At 38.7% G+C, this 22,021-nt stretch overlaps 1 protein-coding gene across 7 annotated transcripts in view; it reads right to left on the bottom strand.

Moving 5' to 3' along the window:
* SLC44A1 (solute carrier family 44 member 1) overlaps positions 1 to 22,021 on the bottom strand; it is an 88,354-nt gene that overhangs the window by 40,829 nt on the left and 25,504 nt on the right. For all 7 annotated transcript variants that reach the window (XR_005603790.1, XR_005603789.1, XM_039566628.1 and 4 more), the window contains exons 5-7: positions 8,183 to 8,276; positions 3,230 to 3,399; positions 1,355 to 1,444 (exon numbers count right to left, since the gene is read on the bottom strand). Coding sequence is in view for 5 of the 7 variants with exons in the window: in XM_039566628.1 (XP_039422562.1) it covers positions 1,355 to 1,444; positions 3,230 to 3,399; positions 8,183 to 8,276 (354 nt within the window). In the remaining 2 variants the exon portion in view is untranslated. The remainder of the gene's footprint in view (positions 1 to 1,354; positions 1,445 to 3,229; positions 3,400 to 8,182; positions 8,277 to 22,021) is intronic.

Raw genomic sequence — 22,021 nt, 5'->3', positions numbered from 1 at the left:
AACACAGGTCTCCAGCCCCTCAGAGAGATAACCTCTCCTCTCTGAGACATTTCTTTTTTCTTTTGAGTGTCCTTCTCTGTTCTGGTGGTATTTCTGAATCAAATGCATGAGCTTAGTCGGGAGGTTGTACCAGATGAGCCCCTCTGGTCCCTTCCAACCTTACCCATTCTGTGATCACATGTTTTTGCTGAAGGTACTCTGTTCAAGTCTAAAATGAAGAATGCTCTTTCGGCATCTCCGAAACAAACAGCCAAGACAGAATAAGCAGTATGTGTCATAGAAGACAGGTTTTTATTCAGGCTGTGTAAAGGATGAAACTTTTTACAACATAGTAACAGCTGCCAATAAAATAAGTCATTCCACTGTTTCACTGAACATGGTTTCTCAGCTTCTAAAGAGAATAGAAATGAAAAAAAAAAAAATCTATATTTTTCCTTTTCCCTGGTCATAGATTGTGAGGCCATTAAGCAGAAAACCAAAGTGATCCTGAAAAAATACAGATGATCTGCTGATTTTTTTCCATCCACTGCAGTCATGGATTGCAAGAATTAAATCACTAGTGCTTCCTAATATGATTATTGTGGGTTTTTTTCTTCCCTACAGTCATCTGCCCAGACATTTTGGCTTATCTGCTCAGTAAGAAGCGTAGAAAACTTTAGTTTTACAAATTTAAAAGCTGATCTGATAAAATAAGGCTATTTTCATACAAGCTACATCATTTTGGAAGAGATAACCTTTGGACATTTCCAAGATAGCATGGCCGGTTGCATTTCACACATGATCTAGGTCATGCAGGTCTTCCTGAGCCATATGGAAATATAAGGATTTTATTAGAATTTCTAGACAAGAACCTTTACTTCCTCTCTTCAATAAGAGGTCTTAAAGAGCTACTCAAAGAACTGAAGGGGCTGATGAACATGTCAGGGTGGTAACATATTCAGCTGCATAAGCAATAGCTGCCCTTTGATTTCTTCATGCACCAGCCATCAGACACAGCCAGGTGTGCTGCCTTGCTGACCTATTTGGAAGGCAGGTTAAGAAGTAGGCAACGTTTAGGGTTGTGCTACAAGTGCTGTGAGGAATCTCCTGCACTGACACCTGTGGGGTCTAGTGAGCTAAGCTGACATGAAGATTGCCTGCCAAGCAGCATATGCAAATATCCAAGGAGCAATGTACTCTGAGAGAGGTCTGCAATTACTAAGGTGGCATTTCTGATGTGCATTTTGAAAGGGACTCAAAAACAGGCTGAAGGGAAATGCATGATCCAAGATCTGTATGGGATGTAGCTGGGCTGAGGACGTGGAGCACAAGGATTAGAACTGGGTGCTCACACTGGGAGACAAGCAAGACTTACCAAGTGATCCCAGAATGACAAGAATTGTTAAAATCCAGACAAGTACTCTTGAAATGTACCTTATTATAACCATCAAAATCATGGACAACACTGCAAGAGAAGACAAATAAAATAAGCAGACTGATTACTTCAAGTAGAAATAGCCTTCCTAATTTTCCCACTGCACTAAGAAAACTGCCTTCCAACAGAATTTTTACAGATTTCTTCTTTGAGTCTTACAAACTCACTGAATAGACAGTTAAGAAAATTAGGCACTTTACAACTTCTGCTTTGATAATGTTGATTAAAACAATGAGAGCACAAATACATTTACACGATACATTAAATACAAGACATAATGCGTGCATACAGACAGAGATGTACTTAGACAATGAACAAACAAACAGCAAGACATGACAGTACTTCGGGTCTGGTAACATGAGCACACCTCCTGAGGACCAGAGCAGAGTCTGCACTCAAATACACATTTCAAACAAGTGCAGTTAATATGATATCTGTGTATTCCAAAACGTCATGCCAGTCATAAGTAAAAAAACTATACAGCTAAGGCTAAGTGAGTGGGGTGTACAAGTGCCTACTCATAGTTTAACACATACATGTTTGTGTTCAGCAGTTACGTGCAAGCCACTGGAACCTGGCTTTTTGAATCACAGTCTAACCCACTGTTTTAAAATAAATAATTTCGGTTTAACTATGAAATTAGGAAAACTATTTTTTAAATTAACTGTATGTAAATTCTGCACTAACTTCTAACTGAACAGTAGCACTGCAAATCAGCCACTAGCTTTCAGATTCCAGTTTTCTACCATTATTGCCAAATACTGAAGCTATCAAGACGTAAAAATAAACAGCTTTCCAGTTACAGCTAAAAACATACACAGTGGTGTTTCGTGTGTGTGTAGGGGGAGGTTAATGGTATGTAGTATCCTCTTCTTTTTCCTTTCTTTTTCCCTTCCTCCCCCCGTTTTTTTTTTTAACCACAAAAGCAAACTGAAAACAAAGGATCCCTATATCTGATACAGCTTTGCAATGTTTCTTTCTAAATGATATACTGTGCATATGCATAGCTAATATCTTGATCCTCCCACTTCAGGATTTCAGATTTTATACACTGTATGAGTAAAATAGACTCACTAGGAAAGCAATTTATGTGGGTGGGCAACATTCCACTCTAAACAAGATGACTTTGTTAAGACAGCTCTTCAGTCTAGCACAAAGTGTCACTCTATAAATTAGAGGCATCTCGCAGCTATAGAAACAATTCAGGACCTCTGTACTGTTGGGAATTTCCAGCTCTTTAAACAAGGCTGAGATTTTCAAAGACCTGAAGTTTTTAATTTGGGAGGAAGGGGAAGAAGGAGGTAACATACAGTACAACAAATGGGCATCTAATTTTCCTGTTTTCACTCTGAAAGTTCTCATATCTTTGCGCAAGTACGTTAAATGAAACAAATGAAATCCCCTACATCCAACATTGTGCATTTCTCACCCTGTCCTTTTTATTTGGAAAGGGTTTATTTGGACTGGAGTTGGTAGAAGATGACTACTACAAATGGGAAAAGGGAATACTATAACAAAACTTTGGAAAAAGGGGATGCTCTCTTAACTGTTAAAACTAATGTTGGCTAATTAACAGCCACACATCCACTATCTTGTAATCAGTGGAAGAGAAATAAAAAAAGAGGAATGCATATATATAATACTTCTGAATAAGTTACCCAGCTCTCAAATACAATTTTAAAAAAGCATTCTGAAGAATTTGCTAAGGGATTGTCGCTATTATACATGTTTTTTGCTCATACTGTGGTTAGAGTGTGTTAACAATCTCCTAATGCAGTACACTAAGAAACAGCTAGTAATGAGAAAAACAATTACCTAGTGATAACAAGCAAAGTCCCATTATAATCTCTTTGCTGGTCATAACTCCACTAATCAGCCTGTGTAAGACACTACTGTCACTGACAAAGGTGATCAGGGCCTCTGCAAACTTGGCATAGCAGGAAATGTTCACAGGAGCACAGCGATGGAAGAATGGAATAGGTGCACTGGTGACACAAGAAAAAAAATCAGAAAAAAAAATTACTCCTACTTAATATAAATGCCACATCAACACACAAATGAAAGGTGAATAGATGCAATCATTCTACCCTTACAACATCATAATCAGAAACCATGTGTTGAATGCACAAGTGCTGCTGAAATGAGGATGATCATAATGGAAAGTGATGCAGTTCTTACACATAACCCTGTGAGGCTGGAGTGTACATTCCAATAGGAAATTATTACCCTCCCATCCTTAAATGACAAGGCTCAGAAAGTATATGTTCCTATTTCCACTTAAATGTCTTTCTTTCAAGTGGTGAACGAGCAGCTGAAACAATGCCTTTCACTCATGTTAGAATGGAATACTGGCCCATATTTGCAGCAAAGGAAATTGCAGAATAACAATACACTTCTTGAGAGTATGCATTTTGTGCTAAAGGACATCAGCATTCACAATTGCTGCCAAGCAAAACCAATGTATTTATTCCTAGTCTTTCCCCATACTAAGCTTGTTCTTGTATTGAATTTTACAATCACAGTGTTTCTATTCATTGACTTTGTTAAAATTACGCAAAACATGCCAGGATGTCTCTACTGCTTTGAACGGTTTTGGAAGCACCCTCACAAAAAACTATTGAGACTACGCACTAAACTTTGCACAATGCTCAGAAGAACCTGCTTTCAAGTCCATCAGAGAAAGATACAAGAGAGCAAAAACTTTCCTTTAAAAGTGGCTAATTTTGTTTTCTAAATGTCTCCCATTTAGTAGCTGTCTGTCTTGCTCATAGAATATGTCAGATCTCAAAGTGATCATTTGATCAATTCCCTGTTACATTTCAGACATTAATTACATGTTCCTTCCTGTAATTGGATCCACTGAAAAAATGTCTTTTGTATTGTTTCACCCTGCCCAATCTTCCTTATGTGAAAGATTTCAGTGGACTGTAGCAGCAATGAACATAATTTTCTGCAGTTTCCCCATTTCAGCAATGACCTAGAAATCAACAATTTTCTGTCCTCAATAACTATTTTTTAAGGCCATGTCTTTCCAAAATTCTAACCATCATTTTAAACACATAGTGAATAAACCAGCTGCCTTAGGCACGTCTTTCCTATCCATTGTTTTTTTGGGGAAAAAGGATGACATGCTGAAAACCATTAATGTGTAATTATACTGTAAAGAAATCGGGAGAAATTATGATCACCTGCCATATCTAGGTAATTAGTAGAGCCTAGGTTTTCATTTGAAGTCACTGATGATTGCAAATTTTATGGCTCTAGGCTTACTGTGCTGAGTAGGTAAATGCATTTGGAGATGCTCATATTGATGGTCTACTTTCAGATAATAATGAATACAGCAGTTAAGCACAGCAAAGTAATTGTGCATTAGTCACAGTTGTTAAAAAACAAATTAAACCCATAGTGATGGCTGCCCTACTTAAAAGGCAGTCCATGCATCCTCTTAGCCTCTTACAACATAGCCTATTTTGAAACACTGCTGCTCATTATATGCAGTATTACTGAAAAAGACTGAAATTTGAGAGGTTTATTTAATTATTAAGTACTACAACTTCGCAGAAAGCCTAGAGCATTTGTAAGTTGTCACTACCAGTAACAAAGCCCAAATTTTGAGGCAGGAGTAAGCAAAAGAATGTCATTCCTTCATCCAAATACAAAAATATCCACTTTGAAAAGCGAACTAATGGGATTAAAGCCCTCTTCCAAAATACATCCCAACAGAGGGAAAACATGCTTTTTGCATCAGAGTTTATATTACTCATCTAATATCCCTTAACCTAAAGCAATTTCACTATCTATTTTAAGTTACCTATTTTCATGTACAGTAATTAATTGCTAAGTTTGTTTTAATTAATTTAAAAAAATAGGTTAGTGATTCCAACAAGCTTTCTTGAGTAAATGGGACTCCTGAGACTCCACTTTTGAGATCTGCTTCTGCTTCAGTGGTACTGACTGAATGAGTATGTGAGGTAAAGTGTCTTAATAAAAAACACAATAATAGATCTATTCGCCATGACCTGTGCTATTTTATATGACCTCTTGATTATATCTTGGCATATTATCTACTGAAAAGGAATTACAAATTTCTAAGAATAGCAACATGATGCTTAATCATAAACAAGAACGAATAAAGTTCAAGCCAGCAGATGGTCTCAGAAGCTGTATTTTTAAAGCAATATTCAAATAAAGTTAGAAGATCCATCTGATTACTCAAGTATTAGATTTCAAAGAGATTTTCCTTTCACTACTACCCATGGGCAAATACAGTAATCTGTGTGAGGGGAGGTGGAGTCTGATTGGAATGCCACACCTAGCTGCTCTTTATAACCTCTACAGGGCAGTCCCTCGGCACAGCTGGTTTAAATGCCACAGGGACTGGACAGGTTTTCCTCCAAATCCTCTAAACAGTCAAGTCATGTCTACTGAGGCTGGGTGTGGAAGACACACATATCGCTGACTGCACCGCTAGACTGTACTGCTCTGTCAAAGTTGGACGTAATACCTTGAAGATGGATGGTAAGAGTCCATTAACAGCATCAACTGAAGGCTGTGAAGAAGCCTGGTCATCAAAGAGAAAACATCAAGGGACAGTCTTCACACCATATGCTATCTCCATCCCATGGAATTAATGGGAATCACAGGGTTCATAACCCTTGACAGATTGCGCTGGTTTCAACTGGGGTAAAGATAATTTTCCTCACAGTGGCTGGTATGGGGCTGAGTTCTGGATTTGCGCTGAACACAGTGTTGATAATACAGAGATGTTTTTGTTATTGCTGAGCAGGGCTTGCACAGAGCCAGGGCCTTTTCTGCTTTTTGCACTGCTGTGATGGTGGGGAAGTTGGGGGTGCATGGGAGGTTGGGAAGAGACACAGGACAGGTGACCCCAAGAGACTAAAGGGATATTCCAGACCACATGGCATCATACTTGGGATATAAAATGGGGGGAAGAAGAGGAAGGAGGGTACATTTGGAGTGATAGTGTTTGTCTTCCCAAATAACTGTTGCATGCGATGAGGCCCAGCTCTCCTGGAGATGGCTGAACACCTGCCTACCCATGCGAAGTGATGAATTAATTCCTTGTTTTGCTTTGCTTGTGTGTGCAGTTTTTCCTTCCCCTGTCAAACTATCTTTATATCAACCCACAAGCTTTCTACCTTTTACCCTTCCAATTGTCTCCCCAGTCCTGCTAGTGGGGAAGTGAGTGAGTGGCTGTGTGGGGCTGAGTTGCTGGATGGGTTTAAATGATGACACAGATCAAATCTGACTGTTAGGTAAGTTCTTTCTGAATGCCTCAGTCTACAAGAAGTTGGGTTTTCATTTGGTTGTCTCAAGAGGATTCCATTCCACCTTCAAATTACGTTTACTCAAATAATTTAACTATAAAAACCCAAAAACCAGTGCCTAAGGCTTTTTTTGCCTTAGGGTATTAAGTTCAAACTTTCAATCTCAAAAATACTCAAACATATTGTACATTTTAGTAATACCATATCAAAAAGGGGAAATACTCCCCCTACACAATAGCTTTTTTAAAATAAGTCTTGAGGTAGTTTTTATGAGGAATTTACATAGCATCATTAGAGCTCTAACACATTGTTCTATTCTTCTGCTTTCTAACTAAGCTATATTCATTGAGACTGAATGACGTGGGAGCACACAATGAGAAGTCAATATAATTCTGGCAAAAATTAAGACTAACAAGCCTTTTCAGTACGCAAACTGGCAGTGAAGTTTTCATTTGTTTTTGTATTACTGCTGTAACAGCTGACTAGCTGCATGGAATATTAATCTATATAGGGAAAAGTAAAAAAAAGTTAATATTCCAGCTGCCGCTAATTGTCACTCTAATACAAAAAAAAATATTCAGTGGAGAGGTTACCATGTAAACAAGAAAGACTTAAAATCAGAGTTTGTAGAACTGACACAAATACCACATTTACTAAAAACATGACAGAAAATTATGCATAAAAAAAGACTCTGCAGTTATCACCCACTACTGAGTGTATTTGAGAAGATAAATTTTGAGGAAACACAACATGGCTCTTCTTGAGTTAGTGCAATTACTGACAGAAGGCTGTGCACAACAGCTAACAGATCACTTCTTTTCTCAGCAATGCTCATCTCCAAAGGTCCAGTCAGTATAGCTAGAAGAATTTATGAAGCTATGAACTTTGCAATCCTACTGCACAAACAGCAGTCCAATATAATACTTAAAGCAATAAACCTAAAAATGATCTGTTAATAAAATACAGCCCTCTTTTTTGTACTTTACTATCCTTATATTAGTTGTTTGGGACGGAAAGAGTAAAAAATGAAGCCATTCGCATCTATCTGACTGACTGAGGTAAGGTATAAGAAGCAAATGCTGCAGAGAGCTGTGCATCCCTACATAATTTTTCCTCCCAAAGATTAAAAGTGTTCCACTATTGTCTCAGATCTGCATTGCTGACTGGCAGCTGGCTACAGATAGGGTGAAAGGCAGTAAAACAGCTGATACTTGAAACAGTGTCAGTCACATAAAATAGAAGAGAATTTGAAGATATCAGCTCAATAGTCTCAGTAACCTATACATAGAAAATTTGGGGTTTTCTTTGAGAGTTATTTTCACTACCTTTTAAAAAAGAGTATTTTATAAATATATACAATAATGTACTGAAACATCTACCTGGTAAGAGTGAACATGTGCTGGTATTTTCTAAAGAACTGTCATGAACAAAACAAATCTCTGCTCCCTCCACCCCAAATCAGACAACTTATTAATATTACCTCTCTGGAACAGGATATTTAGGACATAACTTGGCAGCCCTTGGGTCTGTAGTATATTCTGCTGGCTGTAGTTCATAGCTACACAGAGTGGATCCTGTTGAAAAGGAAAAAAAAAATTGGTGTGGAAAACAAATAAAAATCAAACATTCATATTCCTTGCAAACATCATTAAAACTGATACAGCTGCTAATTCTGCACCTCCTCATGTTATTACCAAGAAGCTTTGCTACAGTTCCTCCTGTAAGGTAGTGGTGAATCCAACACAGTCGTCAGTAGAGTACAACGACACTCTCCATCTAGCTTTGGGTTTTCCAAAGTTTGGGTATTTGAGTGGAAAAGACTAATTCACAATACAGTATAAAAGAGAAGGACACAAAATACTATGAAGTCCCTCTCCCTGGCTATTCCACCATGTTTTTCTTGATCATTTTTAAGGCATGAACATTGCGTAACACAACATGCACGATAGAAAGAAAATATTCTTGGGTTTGCAGCGGTTTTTTACGTGTGCATATTCAAAATACAACTGGTCTACATATTTCAGTGAGAGAAACAATGAACCTGAACTGATAAAGTTAGAAAGTTGGCTGAAAAATAACAGAAGCTCTGCATTACGTATCCAAAGCTTCTAAAAAGCTGAACTCTCTCCATTAAACAAATTGGTACAGCACAATAAAGATCAAGTTGCCTATAACAAAATTCAAACATAAATTAAGTTTTCCTTTGTACCTGACACTTGCCTAATGGAAGTGCCTTACCTAGGAGAGGTTTCTTTCAATTTATCTATAATGAAGACACTGAACATCTGACCCAATGCTTCTAGGAAATCAGCAACTTCCAAATCAGACTGGAGCCCTGGTATGTCAGAAATTGCAGAGGTAAGGAAGCCTCCAATGATACAAGCTGCCTATCCAAAAATTAATTTCCTTCCAAGCTTGTTTCCTAATAGATTGCTTACTTCCAAATGCAAGGGCTTTTAATACATAACTTTCAGTGTCCTTTTTCCCTATGCAATACACTAAGCATTTATCTTAATAAGGACTTATCTTAATCTTGATCATCCATATAAACAATTCTTTCCATTATTAAAGTCTCCTCTTCAGGAATACTTTGTAGAAGAGAGTTCTGCAAACTGGATCTGGATAATACATATACACTATTACCCAAAATAAACCAAGACTTTTGACAAACAGCTTTATCTTGGCGTGCATTACACAAAACAGAACTATTATTTGTAGAATTTGTAGAGCATTATTTGCAGAAATTTTATTTATCATTGCTTTATTTCTACCTCTATGAAGAGACCTCTTCTATTTACAGACAGAAAGAGCAGAGAGCCTACTTAGCTGCCTCAGCTGCTCTCTATCTAATGCAGTCTCTGGAACACTATTTAAGTACAACTTCTACAAAGAGGTTTTTTGGAAGCCAGTTCTAACCACCAAATGCACTATTGAAGAAAATTAGATTTCCTACAAAGAAAAGTTACCAGGTGAAACATCTGAAATGCATTTTCAATTATACTGTTAATATGAATCATTATGCCTCTGCTTGCCTATGTGGAAAACATGGCATAAGATAAACAGACATCAGACAAAACAACATTCCTTAGATCTTAGTTGTAAATGTAGTATCTAAAATATTTTGTCCTTCTTGGACAAAAGGCTCTATGCTGCTGCAAAAATTCTTAGTTTTTTCTTGTACATATGAAAACTTCCAGATCATGTGCACTTAATAACAACTCCAGCTGATAGAGGGGCTGGCAGTAGAGAGTGTTACAGGTTTATCTTAAAAGCCAAAGGAAAAAGAAGATTGCAGATATTTACATTTATTTTGCTTTGAATATAGACTAAAAGATAAGTTATAAAGATGGATGACAGCCAGCTCAACATGACCCACTTGTACCCAGGTGGCCAAGAAGGCCAATGGCCTGTTTCAGAAATAGTGTGGCTCGCAGGACCAGGGCAGGGATTGTCTCCCTGTACCTGGCACTGGTGAGGCCACCCCTCAAATCCTGTGTCCAGTTCTGGATCTCTCACTGCAAGAAAGACATTGAGGTCCTCGAGAGTGTCCCGAGAAGGGCAACGGAACTGGTGAACGGTCTGGAGCACAAGTCTTATGAGGAGCAACTGAAGGAGCTGGCGGTGTTTAGCCTGGAGAAAAGGAGTATCAGGGGTGATCTTATCACTCTCTACAACTGCCTGAAAGTAGGCTGTAGTGAGGTGGAGGTACAGTGTTAACTGTTCTCCCAGGTAACAAGAGACAGGGCAAGAAAAAATGGCATCAAGCTGTGCCAGGGAAAGTTTAGACTGGGTATTAAGAGTAATTTTTTCACCAAAAGGGTCATCAAGCATTGGAACAGGCTGCCCAGGGAAGCAATTGAGCCACCATCCCTGGAGGTACTTAAAAAGACATGCAGATGTGGAGCGTAGGTAAATGGTTTACTGATGGACTTGATGATCTTAAGGGTGCTTTCCAGCCTAAATAATTCCCTGGTTATGATTCTATGGTGAGAACAAGGAGTTCTATGAGAAGAAGTGGGATGTGTGTTATGTGGACAAGTGTATACAGATTCATGACACACAATGTTTGGGGTCAGCTTGGCCATTCTGCCAAGTGACCACTGTGAACTACAGTTTAAGTATCTTATGCAAAGGCCCCCACATCTAAACAAGCCAGAGGGACAGGACTGATATGTGGATGCCCATGCTCCATTTTGACTGCTAGCAGTTCAGGCAGGAGAGAAAAAGGGTAGGATTTGCTATGGAGAGGAAAGGAAACTCTTTGTACAAATGTGTATCTGAAGACCTGTTTGGATCACAAATATAAACGAAGCAAAATCAAATACCAGACCCTGATCTGAATACAGGTCACAAGCCATTCAAGTAAGACCTGCACGGTAACCCAGTACACTTCTGGCTGTAGAGGAAACTTGAGACACCTTGACAGGTCCCTCTGGAAGCCAACAGTATGTTCCCTCCTGTCATGCCTGACAACTCAGGCTGCCACTACCATCTCTTGCCTGGGAACTGCTGTTGGGCTACTCTGGATCTTTGCCCTCCAGCTGCCTACCTCACACAGCATGCTTCTTTAGAGTTACAGCCAAGCACAGAAATATTTTCCTGGAGTTTGTCAAACAAAGGGTATTAACCACCCTGTATTTAAAGAAACTACCAGTCCCAAAGCCAAAATAATGCCCATAAGATTATTAGTCCTTTTGTCCCATATAACTAGGCAGAAACTCTAATTATTCCCATAAATACTTATTTATATTTTGAACCTTCCAACTTCTCTAATACTGTGTAGGAGAGTTTTAGAACTCAAACGCGTGCTTGAATAACGTCACTTTACATTAAATTTAAAACTGATTTCTTAACAAAAGAGTCCGTGTGCATCATTAAATAGAAGTTTTCATTTTCTAAGGTGAGAGAGAGAAGAATGAACTTCACTGTCAAACCTTCCACTCCCTATTAGTTACTCTAGGTTAGTAGAGACTGTCTAGCACAGCCTATCTTTTTGTTGCTCTTCAAGTTTGTAAGGCCTGAAAAAGTTTAAGGAAACATTTGAGTCATCTACCTTGCTGAGATAATTAGTTTACCAAAGTCACTACTTTTATTCCTAAATTATTATCACTCATAAATGTTTCAAAACCAGTATGTGCAGAACACAGAAAACAAACTAAAAGATCATTGAAATAATACATCTTTTGCTTCCTACAGGAATGCACATATTTCTTCTGGAGAAGCCCTTAGGCAAATGACATCAAACTGTCCTACAAGGATTGCATTTCAGATCCCAACATGTTTCAACCTTAAAGAAAAATACTTCTAAACTATGCAGAGCATCTGTTTTAGGGCTACTGGTGAGCACATAGTAATGTGCCCGACCTGTGTGTGCACACTTTGGTCCCACGATTCTGTATTTGGTGGTTTTACACACAAAGTGGTGTCATGGAGACATACCATGGCTTCTGTTCCATGGTGTCTTTTCAATGAATAGAACTGCTCCAGCCATTAGAACGTATTGGAGCCATAACTGGAGCAAAGTATCTCAAGAGACAAACTTCCAACCTAGCTGTAGGAACTTCTTTTCTAAATCTCCCTTCTCTTTTGTCTAGGCTTGGATTAGTAAGGAGCTGAACAGCCATTATCTCTGGCATTCACAGAAAATAGCTATATTTAGCCCAAATTTATATATAAAGATGCTGTAGAAAGCCATAACTTTGACTTCAAAGATTCTTTCTAAATGAGAAGGCAAATTATTGCAAGTCTTGTGTGCTCAGAAGACACAGTGCACAAAAGGCATAATGCCCTGCTTTCCACAACAGTACAGTAAACAGGAAGGTCCAAACTAACCAAAGGTGGTTAGATAAAAATACTTTTAGAGACCAGAGCTCCAGTACAGCTTTCCTTCCTGTATTTGCTGTACTGTAAACCAACAAACAAACCCCTGCTAAAGCAGCATTACTATCAAGAGTTTACAGCTTGAGAAATGGTAGGATTTCCTAAGTCATCCAGTAAGAGGAGCAGTCCACAGAGGACACCAATGACATTTATATTCCCTGACTTATAGTAGTGGAAAGCATACCAGGGGTTTTGGACTCCATTCTGAGAGCTCAGCAGGGTCTACCCATCTATCAACACTTACTAACAGCAGCTAAAACAAGGACTTTCAGATATAGAAACATGGACTCATATTCAGAGTCAAGGATTTAAGCAGAAAAATACAGAACTATGCAGAGACAACATGGATAGCTTCAGTATCAGGAGCAGCACAATCACCTTAGAAGTTTAGGAGTATATTTTGTTTAAGCTACAAAGAGCTCCAAGCAGCTCCACATACCCCTTCTCACACACACATGGCAAAGCACAGCCTGAGAGACTACAAACCACAGTTTTGATGAAGTAATTTATATGAACCTCCATTCTGAGTCTGACATGGTGTGTGTATTGTGCACAAATGTGGCATGACATACGTGATGTGTTTAATGCTTTCTTAGCATGCATGACACCACAGCCATCATCACAACCAGCTTCATGAGAGGAAAGTCCTTCTTGTCTAACAAGACTTTCTTCTAGGACAGGGTAAACCACCTAGCTGATCAAGGGAAGCCAGTTGATGTAATATTTTTCAAACTTCTGGAGAAAATGTCCAGCCCACAGCTGGATAAAGACATCCTGTGGTGGGTGAGCAGCTGGCTCAGGGGTCGAGCACAGAGGGTTACAGTGAATGGGTGACATCAGACTGGTGGCCTGTCACTGGTGGGATTCCATGGGCCTCCAGCTGAGCCCCTTTGCTGTTCAACATCTTCACAAACAACTTGGACACAAGACTGAGGGTCACAGTAAGTTTGATGATACAAAATTGGGAGGAGCCATTCACTCTCTCAAAGGCAGAGGCCCTGCAGAGAGGCCTCAACAAATGAGAGGGCTGGGTAATCACCACCTGTATAAAGTTTAAGAAAGACAAGTGCTGGATTCTGCACCTGGGACAGGGCAACCCTGGATGCATGGACAGACCGGGGAATAAGACCCTGGAGAACAGTGCTGTGGAAAGGGACCTGGGGGTCCTGGTCAAGGGCAAATTGAATATCAGCCAGCAGTGCCCTGGCAGCCAGGAGAGCCAACCTTGTCCTGGCGTGCATGAGGCACAGCATCACCAGCTGGGCAAGGGTGGGGATTGTCCCACTCTGCTCTGCACTGGGGCAGTGTAGATACAAAAATGCTGCTAGCAAGGATTTTCTTGCTATTTTCTAAGTCCGTGAGAGACTTTTCTCTCATGCAGAAGAGGTAGCAGGGAATGTAAACAACCAAGCCACCTGCAACCTTGAGAAGTCTTGTTTATGGTATAGTAGAAAAATATTTTGACAATGGATGTTTTAGGATTTTAGCCAATCACCCCCAAGGGGTGGCTGATCCTTTGTCCAATTAGACTATGAAGAAAAAAGTCTATAAAAGAGTTTGTAAAATAATTAAATAAGGCAATCTTGCTGCACAATTCCTGCCTGCTGGATCTTCTCTCCTCCTCCTCCCTACGGCTGCGGGACACGGTGATATACCCTAGGGCCCAGGCCTGCGGTAATAGGGCAGCCTCACCTCGAGTGCTGGGGGCAGTTTTGGGTGCCACAATATGAGAAAGATATTAAGCTCTTGAAGAGCATCCAAAGGAGGGCACCAAAGATGATGAAGGAACTTGAGGAGAAGCTGTGTGAGGAATGGATGAGGTCACTTGGTTGATTCAGCCTGGACAAGACTGAGGGGAGCCTGCAACTTCCTTGTGAGGGGAAAAGGAGAGGCAGGCACTCTGAGTGAATGGCCTGAAGTTGTGTCAGGAGAGATTTAGGTTGCATATTATGAAAAGGTTCTTCACCTTTTCAGAGGTGATTGGGCACTGGAACAGGCTCCCCAGGGAAGTGGTTACAGCATAAGCCTAACAGAGTTCAAGAAGTGTTTGGACAATACACTCACGTACATGGTGTGATTCTTGGAGTATCCTGCACAGGGCCAGAAGGTGGACTTCATGGTGGGTCCCCCCAACTCAGTATATTCTATAGTGACTGATAACTGACTTCTAAAAGGCCATATGACAAAGCAGAGATTATAGTTCAAAAACTTAGTATCTTATTTCATTGTCTCCTTCACACATAACATCCTATTAGTTCATGAAGTCCTCTGACACAGGAATAAAACTCACAGACACAGAAATGTGCAGAAATGTTAGCAGCAATGAGACTGTTTAAATCACAACTCCTCATCTCTGGACTTTCAGCCCAGTCCTACTTCCTCTTGAGTTCTGTGTATTTTATGACTAAGTTCACCAATTAAAACTTAGTTAACATTGTGAATACATGACTCACAGATGATTATGCTCCACCAACCCATGCAATAAAGGCTAGAGTATGTTATTGACACTGACAGAGCTGCAGTTCACTGGTGTTCAGGAAGGACAAGGCTCCCAGACTGTCACAAGGATAAAATTCTTAACACTTTCCTACATTTCTCACCCCAGAACCTGGCTGAAATCTATCTGTCAAACTCGATCAGCTCTAAAGTGTTAATCTGAACCACACTACCCATTCAAAGCTTCATGCAATGAGACAACTTGGTACACTTCCAATAATTGGGTATTGCCTTAGCATATTATGGACTAGCAACACAGCGTAGAAAAGTGAGAGCTTAAAACAGCGTCTCATGTATCTGGCTGCTGCAAATTCAAGAGCCAAAACCCACAGAACTGGCAGGATGCCAAACACTACTTCCACAAAAGGTGGTAGTTACAATCCTTGGCTGAGTTCTATCAGTAAAGAGAACAATGTTGCATGACCCCAGAAAAAGCACGCCTACTGCAAGTAATAACATGAACCTCTCTACATGAACTCCTGCCAAATGGAAAAAGGTTCAGATTACCATGAAACAAACCACATTATGTTGACCAGACTTACTTTATTCTTTGACTGCTAGGTTTGACAATAGTAATTATAACCCATCTACAACTATAGGAAGTAATTCTATTCAGAACAGAAGCACTAAGCACAAAAGCTTAGGATTGTATAAATTTCCTATTTACCTATTTTAGAAAAACAAAACCTTTCCAAGAGCACACAGATATGATGCTTCATTTAGGAATGAAGTAGCATTTAGTTATGCATAGATTAGCATCAGAGCTGGAAATGACTGAGAAAACAAGAACTCTACTTCTTAGCCATAGATTTTAATGTAGTCTAAAGTATCATATAAAGTGGAAGTACTAGAGGATTGCACAAACATAGCTAAAAATTGCAGCTATGCCTTTTGCAAATGTGCAGGAATAGAGCCAGAAGACCAAAAAAGGACAGAGATGAACCTTGACACCTAAATCTGATTTCTGGGCCCTAGCAAAATAGGGATGCCTTGAGATGAGCAAAAAGGCATAGGACAGACCACCTTGCTGTCAGGACTTCTCAGATTAATATGACAGAGCTATCCTTAGTGAAAAAAGAAAGCTTCATACTCTAGATCTACCCACTGGTGCCTTCCAGAAGCACAGTGTGGGTTTTCAAGAAAGAACAGCAAGGTTTATACATATCTATACTTCCAGTTGTTGCAGAGAGACATGCCACCACTCCTTTAAAGCAATAAGCATCAAAGGGCAGGAGAAATTACAGTTGCTTTTATACGTAAATATAGGACTGAAATGAAAGTAAGGAGTCTCCAGTGCCTGCAAGAATATTCCAAGAAAGATACATCAAAAATCCCACTAGTTACATCTTCAAAAGTCTCTAGAATTGAAGACCAAAAACATGCTGTTACAACTAAGAGTATGTAAAAAAATTCCCAGATTCAGAATTTATATATATATATATATATATGTGTGTATTTTGAGTTGTAATTAAAAAAAAGACAATAGTCTTCACTTTCTCCCATTCTTATTAACAGTACAGTTGAACACAAATATTAATCTACCTATTCCTCCACTCATATTTCTTCCAGTGCTAAATAAAACCAGCTACTCTGGAACCAAATTAAGAATCCATCTAGTTAAGTAGCAGATGTTTCTCCTACTGAATCTTTAGCTCTGCACCACTTAGAACTTAAGGATATTCTTCAGTGCTAACACAATATCCAAACAGTACTATTCTAAGAGTTTATTTTTTGTATTTAAAATATTCTCATGGCAGTAAGTTTTGTAAATTAACTATAACTTGTGTGCAGAAAAATCTCTTTGAAGCTTAGCGATTTCATTTTTGATCTCTAGTTTCACATTACTCAGGTTATGAGATAAAGGAATAATAATTTTTCAACCTTCTCTAAGATATTGCTGCTTTTAATGACCTTATTCTTCCTGAAAGTTTTCTCTTTACAGACAGAGGAAATCACTGGTCCTCTTATTACGATAATCCTTGCTTCCCTTCTCAGTATGTATATACATACAGTATGTGAATACATACTGAGTACATACATACGTGTGTGTTTGTGTGTAAGTTTAAAAAAAATTGTCAAGAAAAGAGCAGAACACAGCCTTTATGATGCCAACAAAGCATGAGTTTACACAAAATGCAGTCCCTCTTCATAATTCATAAACATTACTCTTTCGGACAATGCTCTGCCTCCAACTTCATCCTCGTGATCCTCGGTAGTTACACAATCTCTTCCCCAAGTACCAATAACGATTTAAAATTAAAGCACTATATGCATAACAATAGTTTCCCACTCCTTCATTCTGGGGACACTCCTTTTGATTTGACATTTTATTCCACTGCAATTGATAGCAGGGTTTTTTCCTCCATATAATTCTAAATAATTCAGTAGTCACAACAAGATTTATAACCTCGCTGTTTCTTCCCCTTTCCAAATTGTTTATTAATGTAATCAATAACACAACACAGCATTACTGGAGGACTCCATGTGCTGCCACTTTCTGTTGAGGAAACACTCATTCTAACTAGAGGATACATTTCCAATACTACACAAACCTGATGGACAGTTCTGGTAACAAGATAGAGTAGCAGTGGATGACTGTATCTCAAAACTGCTCATAATGTATTTTTACTCTAGTCAATAAAAAAAAAATTACACTCAAAATTAACATACACAGATTTCCAAAGACCTATGGGTGCAGAATTGCTTTAAGCATAAGATTCCTATAACTAACACAGTACAACATACTTCAAGAAAATCGTAAGCAAAGGATTAATCAGCATATTTTCACTGAAAACAAAGGCAGGGGGAACAAGAGCAGAAAAAAAAATGTCAGAAGCTCGCAGTGACCCATGTAACAGCTATTTCTAAGGCAAGTGCCAACAGGAACTGCAAAGATGTACTTTGACTACTACACATGAAGACGTCATTATCTTCAGACGAAAGAAAAATCCTTTTTGTTTCTCCCGTGGTTCCTTCTAATAGCTCAGAGATATCACATGCTCTCACTTAGCCAGACTGATTTCCTTTATTGATCTCTTTCGGGACAGTCTCTATAGCAAACTTAATGAAGCATTCCCTCTGGCTCTACGTCCACCCAGATCACAACTACTCTGGTCTAGCTACAGAATTCTGACAACAGAGATGTCTGCCAATGCGCTGCAAAACAAAAATTTCATTTTAGGTTCCTAAATATGCATCCAATTATTTACACAATGAACAGGAATAGTAGTTCCCACACTGAGCAGACACTGTAGTTATTACTGAATTAAACACAACAGAAATTGTAGCCACCTGTCTAGTGTTTCTCTTTAATAATGACATTTCATTATTCATTTGGCACAGTCATAGATGAATTGTATCTTCAAGGATATTTCAAAATGCTTTGGCAAGTCCTTGAAAACATCACTGCAGTATTTCACGGACATTAAGTTTTGAAGCATCAATTGAGTTTCTGGGAAAAACAGCTTTCAGTCACACTGCTCAAAATACACCATTTTTTAAGGGCCAAGACCAACAAAAACATTGAATCACAAGCATTCTGTGCCTGAGGTGTTATACTGGGTGAGAAAAGACTGGGGAGAGCAAAAGCAGTCAGTTCAAAACATGTAACATTCCCAGTTGTGTCCCGTCGATTGCTCTACAAACTCAAATACTAGCATGGCTGTTTGAGAACAGCATTACAGCATTTCTCAGGTAACACGGCAACCATCCTGTGTCACTTCCAGGAGTTGCACTGGAATATTCCTGTATTTTACAGCTTGCATTTCTGTATGGGTCAAAGGTCTGAGTGGTCAAGTGCCCAGCTTTCTCTTTCCCTTTCTCCTCCTCTTGTAAAAGGTCCCAGCTGGTTCTAGTTTTCTGGGTGTCAGTTCTTGTGAACAGATTAAATGTACATGCTTTTTTATTTTGTTAAAATCAGCCTGGCTTTGCAAGGGGTGGGCTTCTTCTCTTCCTTGAGGGGAAGGTACTGAAAATGCAGGACCTGACTGGGAGAGGGCAAGTGAGGGTAGGGGTGGGAGTGAAGTTACTGCCCTGAAATGGTGCCATGTTATTCACAAAATCAGCTCCTTTTTCCAAATTACAGCAGAAGAGCAAGTGCATCATTACTGATTCAGAAAGCTAAAACGCTGCTTTGTCACGAAATGGTCTTCTTGCCTCAAGCAAGCATTTTCCCTGCCCTAAATGCTTATAAATAATCTCGCTTGCAGAACTGCACAATAAATATGGGCTCTGCCATAAGCGTTCTGAATCTTTGGGATTGGCAGCTCTGTCCTGTTGTGTTGAGGCAATCAAGTGCCTGTCTCACTTTAGTAAAAATACCATAAATGCTAGGCTAGCTGGAAAATCATATACGGTTTAGATATCATCACTAGTAAATATAAATATATTTTAGTATGTTTTACATGTTAAAGCTCTTGATAAAGCTGTTTGTATTAAAAAACACATTTATTTGAACTTACCACACTACCTCTTGATGGGCAACTGAGGGACAGCAGGTGATTTCTTTGGGTTGAGGAAGGGTTCTTAAGCAGTAATTTTTTAAAGAATTTCAAGGTGCATGGACAAGTAAGGTGATATCAGGGATGGCATATGAGCTAGGTGAAAATGGCCAACTCTACAAAAGCACATGGAACAACCTACATAGTCTGTGTCCAGATAATTGCTATTTTCAAGATGTGGGAAGGGTTAAAGCTTTCAGAAAGGCTCAACAGAGCAAAATTAACAGTTGACTGCATTCTTTACCTATATACTTAAAACATTAGGTTTTTCTTTTTAAATCTTAGAAGTTGTAAGCCTGAGAAAATTCAGTACTGATTATCACAAAATCAAACACAACTTGCCCTCCTTCTTCAGAAATTGACAGCTGAACTCTCTATTCTTAACTATATATCATCACAAACACAGAAATTGACATTAAGCTCTATATGCAGTCATGTCCAAGGTCCTCAGATTTCATTATTATTATTTTTACAGTGGAGTCAATGGTCACTTAAAATAGACTGCCAAACCCAATCCTAGTATGAATTAATTTAAATCCACTTAACATATTTACAAAGTGGATCTCAGAAAAATTATTCTGCTTACTGACCACTATAGTTCTGGTACTAATTCACTGTTGTTGCTCTATAAAAAGGCTGAATCACACTTGAACTTTTACTATATATATATATATATGCAACTGTTAAGATAATCAACAATTAAGCTGTTCATTTGATGCAAAACATAATTTTTTGGAACTTCCATAGGTTGGTGAACATTTAAGCAGAAATATAACCATGAGGGTGAGAATATTTCTCTGAACAGAGTGATTTCATGCATAGACTTCATTTATAAAAGGAAAGCTCAGTTTAGTGTAATACCTGTTTTTGATAAGCCAAATAGCATATAAGGAAAATTAGGAATTGAATTCATTAGTGATTTTGTTTTGCTCCAGCACCAGGTTTCATACTTTTGACCAAGCTTCTGGAAACTGAAAAAATTGCCTGTCATATTAATTAAAAAAAAAAAAAAAATCTTTATTTTTTAAAATCTAAAGCTCTAAGGAAAATACACTTAAAGAATCATGAGGACAAGACATAGCATAGCATGTTTTGGGAAGAGTGGTTTTTGTTGTACTTTAAGAGATAGTTATACTGAACATATTTCAGGCACAATTAGTAAGGGATTTAACTTATAAACATAGAAGCAATGTTGGTGATAAGGAAGACACGGCTGAATTCCAGTACTTCAAGAGGTACTTAAACTCCACTACAAATGACCTTCACTTCATACTAACAAAGAACTGGCCTGCATTAGCTAAGAAAACACAGCATGCTCAGAGAAGGAGTAAAGAATGCAACTTTAGATATTGACTATTTTCACTTGTAATTGACAACGGTGCACAGATCACACAAGGAAGCTGTTTGTGCGGCTCTGTGAAAGCTGTGATGCCCCATAGCAATTCAGCTTCCTGATTCAGATATCAGACACCCAGATGCGCAGATACAGTGCAGTGGGAGACCACGGGCACTAGCAGTGTCCCAGGGCCACATCAACTCACTCTGCTTTCAAACAAGAAGTACTCATACAACCTAATGCTACTACAGAAATAAACAGTTTCTTTTGTGGAAAGTAATCAGTTCCACTGCTTTGAACTGGGTCATCCAGACTGACTCATTTTTAGTCAAGAACCTTGCAAAGAAATATTACTGCATCATTTTAAAAGATAACTTTAGGACTGTTCCCACCCATTAGGAAGATGTTCCCACTTGAATAGCTAAAAAATGCTGAAATTTCCTCAAATTGAGTTTTTTTCTTTACTTTCTTTTGTATGTCCAAAGGTTGGTTACTTCTCATACATTTTATTCCATAGACTGCTAAAATAGGAACTGAGCTAGTAATGTCAATACTACTACTACTTCTATTGAGAAAAAGTACTGCTCTTAAGGAAGACAAGGTATAATATTTCCTTGTTAATGCAATTAGTTTCCTTTACACTTATTTTTTAAAGAAAAGCATAGGAAAACAAAACCAAACCAATCAGGAACCGCACTGTAGCACTGAAGGAAAGCAGCGGTATTTTCACACACACACCCATACTCTGTGCCACGAGTGCCATTAAACAGTATCAGCTCTCACTGACCCCATGCACACAAGAGCATTTCAACAGCACTACTGCTAAGCGGCAATGTCAGAATGTTTCCTTCGTAGCTGAAAACACACCATATAGTCAGACATTCCTTCAAATGCTTGTTACACTTTGTACTCCTGTTTTAAAAACAAGCTTTCCAAACTGCCCAAGACATGATGGAATACTACGATGCTGTAAGATACAGTAATGTTTTAGCTTAATGAAAAGAGCTCATTATTTCTATTCATATTTCTTAATACATAAATAATTATTAGCTCAGCTAATGCACAAGTCTTTTTTAGATCCTATGAAAATATGAACAAAAACAAACCT

This window comes from Corvus cornix, chromosome Z (assembly GCF_000738735.6).
Source record: "Corvus cornix cornix isolate S_Up_H32 chromosome Z, ASM73873v5, whole genome shotgun sequence".
Lineage (NCBI taxonomy): Eukaryota > Metazoa > Chordata > Aves > Passeriformes > Corvidae > Corvus > Corvus cornix.
Note: the sequence above shows the minus strand (reverse complement) of the source record. Positions and strands in the feature narration are given on the sequence as shown.